The sequence below is a fragment of the Python bivittatus genome, unplaced genomic scaffold (assembly GCF_059951505.1).
Source record: "Python bivittatus isolate LINGU-HERP-01145 unplaced genomic scaffold, Pbiv_v1 ctg000020_np1212, whole genome shotgun sequence".
NCBI classification, from domain to species: Eukaryota; Metazoa; Chordata; class Lepidosauria; order Squamata; family Pythonidae; genus Python; species Python bivittatus.
In genome coordinates, this window is record NW_028277030.1 from 36745963 (window position 1) to 36759125 (window position 13163).

At 35.5% G+C, this 13163-nt stretch overlaps 1 protein-coding gene across 1 annotated transcript in view; it reads right to left on the reverse strand.

Annotated features, from left to right (window-relative positions):
* The window catches only part of HMGCLL1 (3-hydroxy-3-methylglutaryl-CoA lyase like 1), a 62255-nt gene that overhangs the window by 39624 nt on the left and 9468 nt on the right, over nucleotides 1-13163 (reverse strand). Inside the window, exons 2-4 of the mRNA XM_088137163.1 lie at nucleotides 12446-12523; nucleotides 10450-10557; nucleotides 1088-1183 (exon numbers count right to left, since the gene is read on the reverse strand). Of these exons, the coding sequence (XP_087993289.1) occupies nucleotides 1088-1183; nucleotides 10450-10557; nucleotides 12446-12523 (282 nt within the window). The remainder of the gene's footprint in view (nucleotides 1-1087; nucleotides 1184-10449; nucleotides 10558-12445; nucleotides 12524-13163) is intronic.

A 13163-nucleotide genomic window follows, 5' to 3' on the forward strand; every position in this document is an offset into this window, starting at 1 on the left:
CAAACTTGGCAGACAGAGTAATGCAATTTCTGTCAGCTGGGGATCACCAAGCTTTGTGTGGTGTGTCAACAGGGGGTAGTGTCAAGGACTTTAAGAGGTAAAACAGAAATCCTGATAATCAGCACCCATTTTACACCTTAAGACCTCCCCACGGGGGCGGGGGGGGGAGGGATGGAATGGTTCCACCCATTCTTGGGCTACAAAATGGATGATAGCAGACTGCATATTGGGCATTCTCAGGATAAGCCATAATATAGTTTGTTTGGTTTTGACTCAATAGCTTGAATGAATAGCTATTGCAGTTTATAAGCCATGCTGTAGTTTATGATAGAGATAAGGGGAGACTAGAGGTTATTACAATTATTAGGTCTAGCCATGGGAATATCATCCTCTGTGATTTAAAGCCCTATCATGCAAGCCTTCCACAACTTTCCATTCCTCAGGACCAAATCAGTTTCGGGAAGGAAGGGGACATCCCAACCATTTCCCCACTACCATCACAAGCACCACAAGCATGGCAGCAAACACACCTTGACAGATGTTCCATGCTGGAACACTTCACCCCACTTCTGCCTGCCTCACCAGCAGGCAGGTGATCAAATGTAGATTCTTCTGTGAAGATATTTCCTTGCAATTGGCACATGTGCTGTCTTCACACCGCAGCAAGCAAGACATATGGATAAGCTCTAAAATTGGCATAAGTCATACATTTCAAGAAGTCTAAATCCTGATTAATATATTTTGGATTTAACTTCAAGAATGGAAGCTTTCTATTATTTGGTATTTCTAATTCTTTGAATGTTTTGGAAGGATTTATTTTTTCTAATTTATATCAAAATTAATGTTCTTTTTTATATTTAGCATAGCTAAAAACATTCGTTTATTTGTTAACTCTTATCCTGACTTAATCCTGGGTCTGAAAGAAGACGACTGGCCCAAAATCTCCCAGTAAGCTTCATGACTGAAGGTGCACTCGAACTTGTACCTCCCCGGTCTGGGTAGCTCTATATCTTAAGCACATGTTCTCTTCATTCTATATAGTACATACGTATATACAGTATATATATATATATATATATATACATACAGCAGAATGGAAACCTTGAAGATTAGGAGTAAGAACTGGATAACGGACTCCAGGATACTGTTTTATTCCTTTCATTACTTCTGTATGATCTGCCATCTTAAAAAAAATAATTAATTTAATTTCACAATGTCATATTATAATATCTAACATTTACGTCATGGTATTAATAAAGGGACATAAATAACACAACAAACATACACAAACCAGAGAGGCAAGATAAAACTGAGAATGTATGCCAGGTTCAATTTTCCAGAAAGTAACATAGAGATAAAAGTGATCTTTACATAAACAGTTTTTGGCATCTTTCCTTTGTGTAAGGGATTTGCCCCTGCAGTTCTCTGAGCATGAAAGTAAAAGCATCTTTGGAGAAAGTAGCATATTCAATTATCTCCCCTTTTTTCATTTGAAAATGATTAAATGTGAACCAGAAATATGATACAAACAAAATAAGTTTCTCACTTCTGTTAGCAATTAATACAAAGCTGTAAAAAAGCTAACTGATGTTTTATGATGAAACTGAATTTGCCCTGGCCATCAATAGTCAGAAATTATCTCTTACTACTTCCAATTCTACTATTTAAAAAAGATCCAGGAATCTTTATATAATGTATGTAAAAGTAAGTAGGTAGATAGATAGGCAGACAGACCAATTCATGTCCTATTGACGCCAATAGTGAAAAAAATGTAACTGTGGATTCCACATGTCCATACAATATACAGTATACCTTAATTTATTTCATTGTCTAGAAACTATGTTATTATATTTAAAATAATAAAGTGACTCTTACACCACTTTTGCACACATGTAAACACTTTTAAGGAGTGGCATGTAGATTTTTAATATAAATACATATATACCCAGAAGACCTACTGAGTATATAGGATTACAAACAGTCCTCACTTAGCCCCCACAATTGGGACCAGCAATTCCATCACTAAACACAGCGGTTGCTAAGCAAAACATCACATAACCACAGCAGGCTTATCACCGCACTTCCCCTTTGGTTGTTAAGTGAGTCACCATGGTCATTAAGCAACACATCACATGACCACGACTTATGATTTTACTTTTGCCTTCTCTATTAACTCTGCTTGTTGGAAGCCTGTTGTGAAGCACAGAAATAGTGATCACATGACCGTGGGATGCTGCAATGGTTGTAAATGCAAGGACTGGTTGCAAAGCTTTTTTTTCCCACACTGTTGTAACTTCAGACAGTTGTTAAATGAGGCAGTTGGTAAGTGAGGACTACCTGTATATAAAAGGGAGTCAATATAACTAACATTTGTTATCCTTCTCTTTCTATTGCATAGTCTTTAATGCTGGTAGGTATAGGGATATCTCTTTCAGAATGACACAATTTTCAAGTAATTGTGTTGGGAGTAAGATGTTGAACTGAGATTCGAGAAGGGCAGGTTTGAGTCCTCACTCAAAGTGAAGCTGCTTGGGTGACCCTGGGCTTACTCTTAGTTCAAAGAAATCGCCAGATTTTTGTTGTGAAGGTAAAAGAAAGTGAGACTCTATGTTTACCATCTTGAGGTTCCAAAGGAAAGGCAAACTATTTGTGCAATCATAACAAATCTTTAATCCCTTAATTAAATGAAGAATGTCCTTCATACCATCTAGGATAAGACAAATCTTTAAAATAAAATATACTCTACTTAATTAAATGCTAAACCAATGTCACAACATTTGTGCTTTTGAATATTGTGAGATATTCAAAAAGACAGTTAAAAATCTAAATAGAAAGTACAGTTCAAGCACCATGAAACTTAATAGTTTCAAATAAATTTTATACAACAGTTTTTTCTTCCGGATATTTTTCTTGTAGGTAGAATCTTATTTTAACATGCACATTAATGTTTCTGCAATCAATGTACAAAATGCAATAGGATACTTATACCATAAGCTTTCCAGTGGCACCCATTTATCATTCTTGGCAATTTCAATTATAGGTGTGGGATCCTGTTTTACATGGCACATTGCTACTGCAGAACTTTTACTTCTTCTGGCTGCCTTTAACTAAAAAAAAAAAACTGCCAAAGAAAACATTTGTAAAGAAATGGTAACAATTCAAAAATACCTTTAAGAAAGAAAAGACAGAAAAGTAACTAACTATAGTTTTATGATCTAAGAAAAGACAATGCTAAGGGGACACAATCAAAATCATGCTTCATCTGCAAGTAACATGGCCTTAGTATGTCAACAAATTTAATCCGAACATCAAGCTGCTATATAATACATTCAGCATTGAAATGGAAATAAAAAGGGATTGTTCTCCACCTCTCATATATGACTAACTTAGGCCAAATTGGTTACTCAAAAAGCCTCACAGGGGGAAAAAAATTAAGAGCACATTTTTAAAAACTAAGGGAATGAAAAGAGTGGTTTATGGTTGCCTTAGCTATTCCTTGAAGGAAATTAAGTATCAGAGTACAACATTACAGTGCAAAATGACAATAAGAAGCTTCCAGAATTATTTTTTTTAAAGAAAACATGGGATGCCTATTAGTACGGGCAATTTAAATTGATTTCGTTAAGGCTAACACAGACAATTAAAAAAAAGTTTCTGAATGGATTTTAATTTAAAAATGCATGAGAAAAATGATAAGAAAAAGTCTACCAGTGCCACTTTCATCAGAAATATGTATCTTTGTGAGCAATTAGATCTTTACAATTTGCCTTTACAGCAAACCTTCACATTTATCATTCAGCGAGAAAATTCAATGAACAGAAATATCCTTCTAACCACTTATGTCACTGAATCATAGTTTTAGATCACTGAGTCCAGCCTCTGTTCAGTGCAGAAATCCAAGAAAAGGAATCTAGGCCAATGGCTGTTTAGCCTATAATTGGACATATCAAATGGGGGGGGGGAGCATTACCCTTCTTGATAAGGCCCCCATCCAACCATTCTTACTGTTATCAAGCTTTTTACTGACATGTGATCAGAATCCCTCTCTTCCATTTTGGAATGAGATTTCACCCTCTTCTGTTGAGCACGTGGTACACTTTTTTTCTTTTTTCTTTTGACACAGCTAAAGCAGCTCTTTTTGTTATTTTTAGCATCTTTTCGCATCCTTTGTTAATAACTCAACACATTCTGAATCTTTACTTTTGTAACACCAGTTCTGTGGTTCTGGACTATCTGTCAGTATTCTTCCTTTGTGACCTGACTCTGTCTCCATTTTCTGTATCTTTCTGTCTTCTCAGATATTTGTGTAGCCACACTGACTTCTTTTGCTACCCTCCAGTTTTTCTCTTCGTTGGAATTAGGGATTCCCATTCATCTTGAGCTTCTTTTTCCATTAGTTTGCCATGGAATTGTACTCATCAGTGTTCTGGGTTTATTAAAATCCACTTTTTATTCTTCCAATCCAGCAGAATGATGGGACTCAATTATTTAATAATTATTTTAAAATTAATAATAATTTTAATAATTACTATCAATTATTTGATAATTATTTAAAAATTATTGAAAATGGCACGCAGGAGATCAGATGGTTGTTTCCAATGGAGAAACATGGGCCAGGGCTGCCTCTCAAATCAGGCTGCAGCCAGCTATCTTCCCATAATATTTTTATTAAGAGTTTTACACAATTAAAAGCTAATACATAATTAGAAGATATACAAACAAAAAAGAAGAGAACAAGAGAAAAAGGAAAAGGAAAAAGAAAGACATATAAAAAGTGACTCCCCTCTCCCTCCAGACAAGTATAAGCATTTACAGTAACTTAATACCTTTTCTGATACTACAGTAAAAGAAACTCTTCTTCCCATTTCTCATCACTAAACAATAACCAAATTATAAAAAAGATTTTCATTGATCAGTCTTACATAGCAAAAGCATTAAAAGTATCAGTAATAATAACCCGTATGTTTTAAGCTTAAACAACTAAATTTATTTTCCATTTTGACTTAGAACTTTTTCTAATAAAACATTGAAAAAATTATCCCCATAAGGATAAAGAATACAATAATAACAACATCTGTATATTTAAACTAGATCCAATAAGTCCCTTTTACATACTAACCCCTAACTTTCTCTAACAAATAGGAAATAAAAGATTCATCCCTATATATATAAAAAAAAATCTTTACATCATCTTGCAGAAAAAAGGTTCCAATAATAACAACTCAAAATCAAAACTTATACAATTTAACCCTGGTCAAGTAAGTCCACTCTGAACACGCTTTTCTTCTTTTTAAGAGGCTTGATCTTCAGTTGGTTCTTCAAATAAAGTCCCACATAGTGATTTCTTATCATTTTCTCCCTGTCTGTTTTCAGAAGCAACTTCAGAGATTTAACTCTTCCATTCTGTGGATCCACAGTAAAAGAACTCTCCAACTCACTCTTCTGATTTGTAATCTGGATATCCCCTTTAATTGTTAAAACTTCAACCAGTAAAGTTTGTATATCCATTACAACTTTTTTCACCATGTCACTCTTGTAATCAAACATATTTAAGTCCATTTTCAGATCCACACCATCTTTTTCCATATCTTCCGTATCTCTTTTATAACCTGACATTTCTTTTTAAGTTCATTTTAAACTGTTTATTCATATCATCCTCAGCTTTTGCTTTATCCAGTAGAAATGTTTCTTCTTCTATAACCTCTGTTAGATCCAATTTTTAAAATAAGTCCTGAACACATTGTTCCCAAACAGATTTAAATTCTTCTATAGTAAGACAATGTTCCTCCATTGTTAGGATGTATCTTTTAATTGCTCTCTGGTTCCCTCTAGTTAACCTTCAAAGCCCAGTCTTATCTTTTGTTTACTTTCAGAGCCAAAACTCTCCCACAATAGGTTTGCTTACAATTAAGTCCAAAATTATCTGCTGTATTTTTATAAAATTAAGAGAGTCCATTAAAAAAAAACACAACAACTATTCTTTCAAATCCATCCCCAGTCAGCATTCTTAACTTCCCTTCACTGTTTCCAAAAGTTAAACTTTTTCTTTTCAATCTTTAAACTTACTTAAATCTAATTTCTTCCAGGATAGAAGGAAATTTTCCTGGTGTACAGCAATTTGCCTTTCAGAAGGTTTTTAATGTCCAAGTAAATCGGTAATAAGTAATTTCTGATGGTAATTAAAAGAGGAAGTGAAAGCAAATGTAGTGTCCTTTGGAAGACTCCAAGCCACGGCTCGGGCTCAGTGTTTCGTGCGACTCCCAGAGCGCTCAGCCTGCTGGAGATTGCTAAAATGTGATCGCTCCACAGGGAGCCTCTATAAGGAGTGCTTGTAGGTGATCCTGTTATCTCCTTTATCCGGAGATGGTTCTGAAGAGCCAGACCTTTCACCAGGTCCTCTAAGCCGCTGTGGTCGTCAGTTCCACAAAAATGGAGCTGTCCTCAATCCACCCTTACTCCCCCAGGAGCCCTGCAGCCAGCTATCTTCAATTAGAAGGGTTTCTCCCTTGCTTGGCAAAGAGCCTTATTAAGTTTCTTTGTTCTGCTCTCTGCTCTACTCATTGAGTCTGAGGGCTTGGGGGCCATGCCTCATCACCTGACGGCTCCAGCTGTTCTGATGGTTCCTGTGTTTGATCAGCCTCAGGTGATTCCTGGTTCAGTGTCTCCTGAGGCTGACACTCCCCAGGTTCAATTGGAACAGCTTCTTCAGAGTCAGAGTAAAGGGCCTAGAAATGATGTTCTGCAAGCTTTCCCTTCTTTGTTCAAAGTCTAAAATTTAATTTTCTTAAAATTAAAAACTGCAGTATTACATGGTTATTTCCCCCCAATGTTCCTACTATGTCCACTTCCTCAATTATATCTTCCCTATTGATAGCTGCCAATGGTAGCTAATTCTCTTTTTTTAAATATAATTTTATTGAAAGTTTTAAAAACAAGAGTAAAAATCAATACAAACTAAAATAAAATAAGAAGGAAAAAAGAAAAAGGGTGAAATAAAAGAAAAAGCTAAAAGAAAAAAGCTAAAAGAAAAATAGAAAAGAAAGAAAAACAATATAAAGATCCTCTGAATCAGTGTATGCATTTAAACCCAAAATTGTTTAGCTATAATGATAGCTAATTCTCTTGTGCCTTACTCTATCCTCTACAGGAGAAGGTCATCAGCAAGAGGTGTCATGACTTTGCTGGAAGGACCATGCTGCAAAGTTGTCTCCCAATAAAGGCTGGTGTTATTAAAGTCTTCCATCACTACCATTTCATGCCTCTTTGAAAGCTCTGCAAATTTGCTTTTGGAAGGTATTATCCACCTCCACCCCTTGATCAGGAGGGCAATAGTAGGTGTTAACAATGTAGTGCTTTTATTTTTAACCCAGATTCTTTCCACAGTACTGCCAAGTTCATTCATTTGGATTTCTAGGAAAGAATGTTTGTGCAACAACTTATATCTTTCTTTTGCTTCTGCTCCTTTTGAACAAACATACAGTTGCTATATTCTAGTCATGGAATCATCCACACAAAAGTTATCCCAGTCTGCGTTTTAACTATGAAATCATATTTGCTTTTCTGTACTCAGACACAAGCTCATTTTGTTCATTTCCCATACTCTGAGCATTATTATAGCTAATGAAGACATAAAATTTATAACCCAATGCTTTTTCTACAATAGTGATATGTGAATGCCTCTTTTTTTTTTATTACATAAGCTGCAGGAGAGAGAGAGTGACCTGCTTTGTTTCTTTGTAGAATTCAGGCTACCAGTAGCAGTTAACCTTTCATCATGCCATTTTCCCAATGAAATTCATGTCTCATTTCTGAGGCTGCTATCTGCCTTGTAGATGAGAAAATCCCATAATGTATGAGATCCAAACTTCCTACAACAGATGTTATACCAGTGGGATGCTTCTGTTGGAGGAAATGTAGAAAGAAGTATGTTCACTGATTTCCCTGTGATCCTGTCTTTATATAAAGGACAGGAGAACCTCCTCTCTCCCCCACCATATACACAAAAGTAGTAGTATGGGTAACTGCAAGACAGAACAGGGAAAAAAAACATCTTTTCCATTCTTTCAGGGGCCATTTTATCTTCTACAAATGTAAGGATTTATTCAATTTCTGAAGACCCCAGTCTCAATCCAACAAAATGCCTGCAGATATGTGTTTTCTATCAAACAGCAGCCTTGGAAGAGGGCAATCTTCATCAGGATAACAACATGCAAGAAAAGCTTTTTCCTCTTTAGTTATTGTCTGGAAAAAACATTAAAGAGACATTTTACTTCAGACTACGCTACCCTGTTATAATGTATAATTTGGCCCTAAATTAAAGAGAAGTAATGCCTCATATTTGCTTTAAGGTCAATTTATAAGATTACATGAAAATCCCATTTAGATTAACTTCCAACCCACAACCAGATGTGCCACTTCAAGCTGTTTGAATGTCACTATATTGTGGTGTGATGTGCAAATCCTGTTCACATTCTACTATCCACTGACACTGATCCGAGCACAAGGAGGATTTTATACTAGTTTTCTATAGTTGCAATGAATATCCATGTACAGTTATCTTAAGATTCTGCCTTCCAACAAAAGAAGCACACAGTGTTGCAGTGCAGTACAGTTCTCTCTAACCTTTCAAAAATCAGCAGAAAAAGTACTGCAAGATGCTGGCTACAGGATTAACTAGGTATCATCTAGTATTACCAGGGCAAAATCAAATGGGAATATCTTTTGCAAAGATTAATTTTTGCTTCCTTTCCATTACCATATACAGTATATCCAGAAACAATAATAACTCTTCATAGAAATTATGACTCAGAGGTAACTGACTTCTCTAATAAATACATCTATCTGCATTATGAATAACTAATGTGCCTAAGCTGTCGCACTCCCCCCCCCGCAAAAATCACCTTTTTATCTGATATCCCTGATTGCTGAAAAGACTTCTTAAACCAGTAGTCTACTGGGAATACTATGATTTAAGAGTTGCTTCCAAAACAGGATTGCAAATAAGTATTATATTTTTCTGAAGCATGCAGAATTGTCAAACATTACAGCTGCAGGTCTTGAGCTTCCCAGATGGCATGATCCTTGACACAGAATTTCTCTTGCCTATTTTACTTCGTAATAGGATATCAAGCTACAGCTAGGTTCATACATCACACTAAACCAGTTTGGCATTTATTTTGGCTTAATGAGTTCTATGAGTCAAGTCACTGTGGCTTGCAAACTCTGATTATTGGGTCAGCATTATGCATGAACCCAGCCTCTTCATTCTGTAACAAAGCAACTCTCTTAAAATAGTGTTTAACCCTGAATATTGGGTGCTGATGACTCACGGAGGTCTTTTAATTTAAAGTAAGGCTAATTTCATGATGATTTAACTTACTCGTTACTTATTTCTTTTTTCGGTTTTCACATTTACTTCCTTTAAAAAATAAATAAATAATCCCAATTCATTCCATTCTAGCCCTATATTATAAATTAAGAGATGTAACCCTAACCATTTTAAAGGCTTTGTGTGTGCACGTGTATTCTTTTGTTAAAAATCATTACGTACTATACTCATTAATTTTGTGCAAAATGGAGGGAGGAAATTAACACAGGATCTCTCTGTGGCATAATATGTCCTGCTAATTTAAGTTCTTCACTATAGGACACTAGGAATATTTCTGTTTCACAGAGTTAACATTACCGATGCTAAATAAAATCGCTAAAGCTGATTCAATCTAGGAAATAGCCTGAAATTAAGACTGGAGTTTTGAATATTACTTGGTAAAACAGTTCAATTATTTGTATTAGAGTTTACCAATTTCATCTGCACAAATGTTTCCATTCCAATCAAGCTATCATTTAATATAAAAGGTAAATTCCAAAATACTAGGCCATCTTTTAAAATGCAATTGTGTTAACTTATTATTGCTAAATTATATTACTAGATTTACAAGCAGTAGAATGCTAGATTTTAAAATGACAGTAATAATGCCAGGGTTCCTGCCTAAACAGTTTTCAGAATTTCAGTGCCATATACAATCCATTCAGAAGTAAACCGCACCATCAATGGCATTTATTCCCATGTAAGTGTGTACAGAATTATAGCCTTACATTGAGAAGCAATGAACAGAAGTATGGATTGGCAGTATTGTTGGCTTTGACACAACATGCTGTGTGAACTCAGAAACTGTAGTTTATAAACCACAGTTTGTGACTCTGTAGTATGCATGAACTCAGTCAACTGTGGCTAATTCAACAGGTCATAGTTAAACAAACCATGACTTATGTGCAAATCAACTCCAGTAAGTATAGAAAAATGAGACAGGTGGAAGGTGAGAAGCAGTAAAAGAAAGCTAGATAGGGAACTGATGGCTCAGAAAGAGATTCCCTCTGTGGAGAAATTACATAATGTAAGAACAGTGGGAATGCTGAGTAATGCTTGGGACCATCATTTCTTTTACCTACCTGAGGTACCCATTTTGAAGAAACGAAACTTGTCACTTCTATGACAGACAAGCCAGTCTTGGAAAGTTGGTCAATTAACTCAATTTTCACATCTGTAGGAAGTATAGCCTGTGAATATGAGGAAACATCATTTCTATACAGTACCATGGGTTAAAAACATTTTAGATCCATACCCAAAACTATTTATAATGCAGTAACATAAAATGTAAAAATCACCAATAATGTTTTAAGATATTAGGGCCAGATGCTCTTTTCTTAGGCAAAGGGAAACTAACACACATACACAGGAAATGAGTTATAGTATGCACTACATTTGGCTCTTCACCGGAGTCTGCAATATCTGTTTAATACAAGTGACATAGTCAAATGGAATAAAGACTATGGATAGCACATGTTTGTGAATACAAAGCATATTTTTCTGACTATTACAATAACTGGCATTGTACCAACCAGATCAAAGCAGAAAGGAAGGCTCTGTCCCCAGGAGCTTACAATTTAAAGCCTCTGAGACTAAGAAAAAGACAAGGATGGAAACGTAATCAATTAATGATAGAAGAAACATGAGAAAATCATTTAGTCATAAAGTAAGACTAAAGTCAGAAAGCTGCTGTGACTGTTTCCATTATCATGAAATCTGGACCTCTCCTTCTACAAGTGGACTTTAACGTTCTGTCCTTTGCTAGGCAACTTCCCTCTTCCTGCCTCATCAAATATATTCGAGGAATCTTATATGGAGTGGCTATTGAGGAAAAAGCACCTCTTCCATCAGCAGTGCCTGCTCCTTAGTTTATATAAGTTCTACTTAATGCAGGAGAGTCTAACGACAATACAGTGACACTCCAAGTATATGCACTGGTTTTATCTGCCTGTACTTGTGGTAAACTATCATTCAAACACTGCAAGACATCATTTTCTATCCAGATTCAACTACTGGTAACTTCACAGGCCCATATAAGATTCTTGGCAACAAAACAGAAGCAGTTTGTATTCCCTTCTTCTAGGATGTTTTTCAACTTCCCAGTCCAGCCTACAGCTCTATAGTCTCCCATCCAAGTACCAACCAGGTCCAATCCTGCTTAGCTTTTTGAGATCAGCTCAGGTTGACTAAGTGCTTCCATTTAGGCAAAATTCCACTCACTGCCATATGATTTTTGTCACATCTGTACCACTTATTGAGGTAGCTTCCATCCTAAGGCTATCCTTTCATACGTAAACATTGCATGAGCTGTAAGGCACATGCTTCTACATGATGATATTCCACATATTATGTCTGGAGGGTAAAGAAGAGAGGGAGGGAGAGATCACAATCCCTTGGAAGGAGACAGTTGCACAGGTCTTTCTCACTTGATGAGGAACTTTTTTCCTGCAAATTAATGATCAAATGGGGAAAACCCATAGGATGGACACCAGCTAAGTGACAACACACATACTGAAGCCATATGGGATGTCACCAAAGGGAAATAGCTTCCATATGGTTTAATGCCTGTAAAGAAGCTACAAGTTTTGTGAGCTTCCCGCAATTAATATGCCACAGTCCTTTTCTTTAATATAAAGTTGCTATTGTATATTTCATTGTTGTACTACTGATTGATTTCATACTGTCTCTACTTAAAAAATTAATCATTTCAGTTAAATGAACATTTCTTTTCTTTTTGCTATAGATAGTCATATTTTGTTGATATTTTTTAAAGAAAGCCCTTGAAGACAATATTACTGCAATAGCTAGCATATTACTAAGTACTGAAAAAAGAAACAAATGTTTATATCAAGAGATTGATTAATTAATTAAACCTAAATTTAAAATTCACAATAGAGAGTGGGGTTTTTTCTGTCAGATAGAAATCTGACAAAAGTCCAGACTCTTAGTATAGGAATATCTAGACTCTGGTACCTTTTATATATTGCTGTAAACTTTTAACAGCATGATCAATTATCTGGGCTTAATTAATACAATACTGTCTTCCTCAAACACTCACTATCCTCATTGTTAACGTACCTTTTCATTCTGTAATCCATCTCTTGGACCAACTTCCACTATTTTAACAAACTCAGGAAATCCACTTGTAAGCAATTCCTGAAACATAATATGAAAGATTTGTTAACACATACTGTAAAAGATCACAGTTTAATCTATCCTAAGGCTCCTGCCTTGGGGCTTTGCCTACAGCCTGTTTTCATACTAGAAACAAGTTCTGGAATGTGAAAGTAGTAACAATGAAAATTATCTTAAAGACTCTTTGCAGAATGTCTTTCCATCATCACAAAAATACAGGAATGTTTCCCTGCAGATTGGGATCAAACAGACAGGATTCCAAAACTTGATAGCCTTTTTCAAGAAACACTGAAGCCTGATACTGCTCTTATAAGAAAATAAGAACAGGATCAACTGGATCATAGCCTCTTCCTCCCAACATAAAGTTTACATTTTTAAGAAGCTGATTTTCATCTAGTTTGGGAATAATGTATATCAGCAACTAGCAACATTTACATCAAATCTGCATTCCAGATACTAATCCTGTGATCAAAGGAGAGTAAAGATGAAATATGGTTATGAAAATGTAGTCTTCTGGAAGGTATTTTGGAAAGATTCTTGTCATTCATTCTTGCCAACTCTTTTCTAAACAAAACTCCAGCAAAATTAGTTACCAACCAAGGCATTAGATCAGATCTATACTTTATACATGTACGTATGGGTATGTGTGTGCATATACATA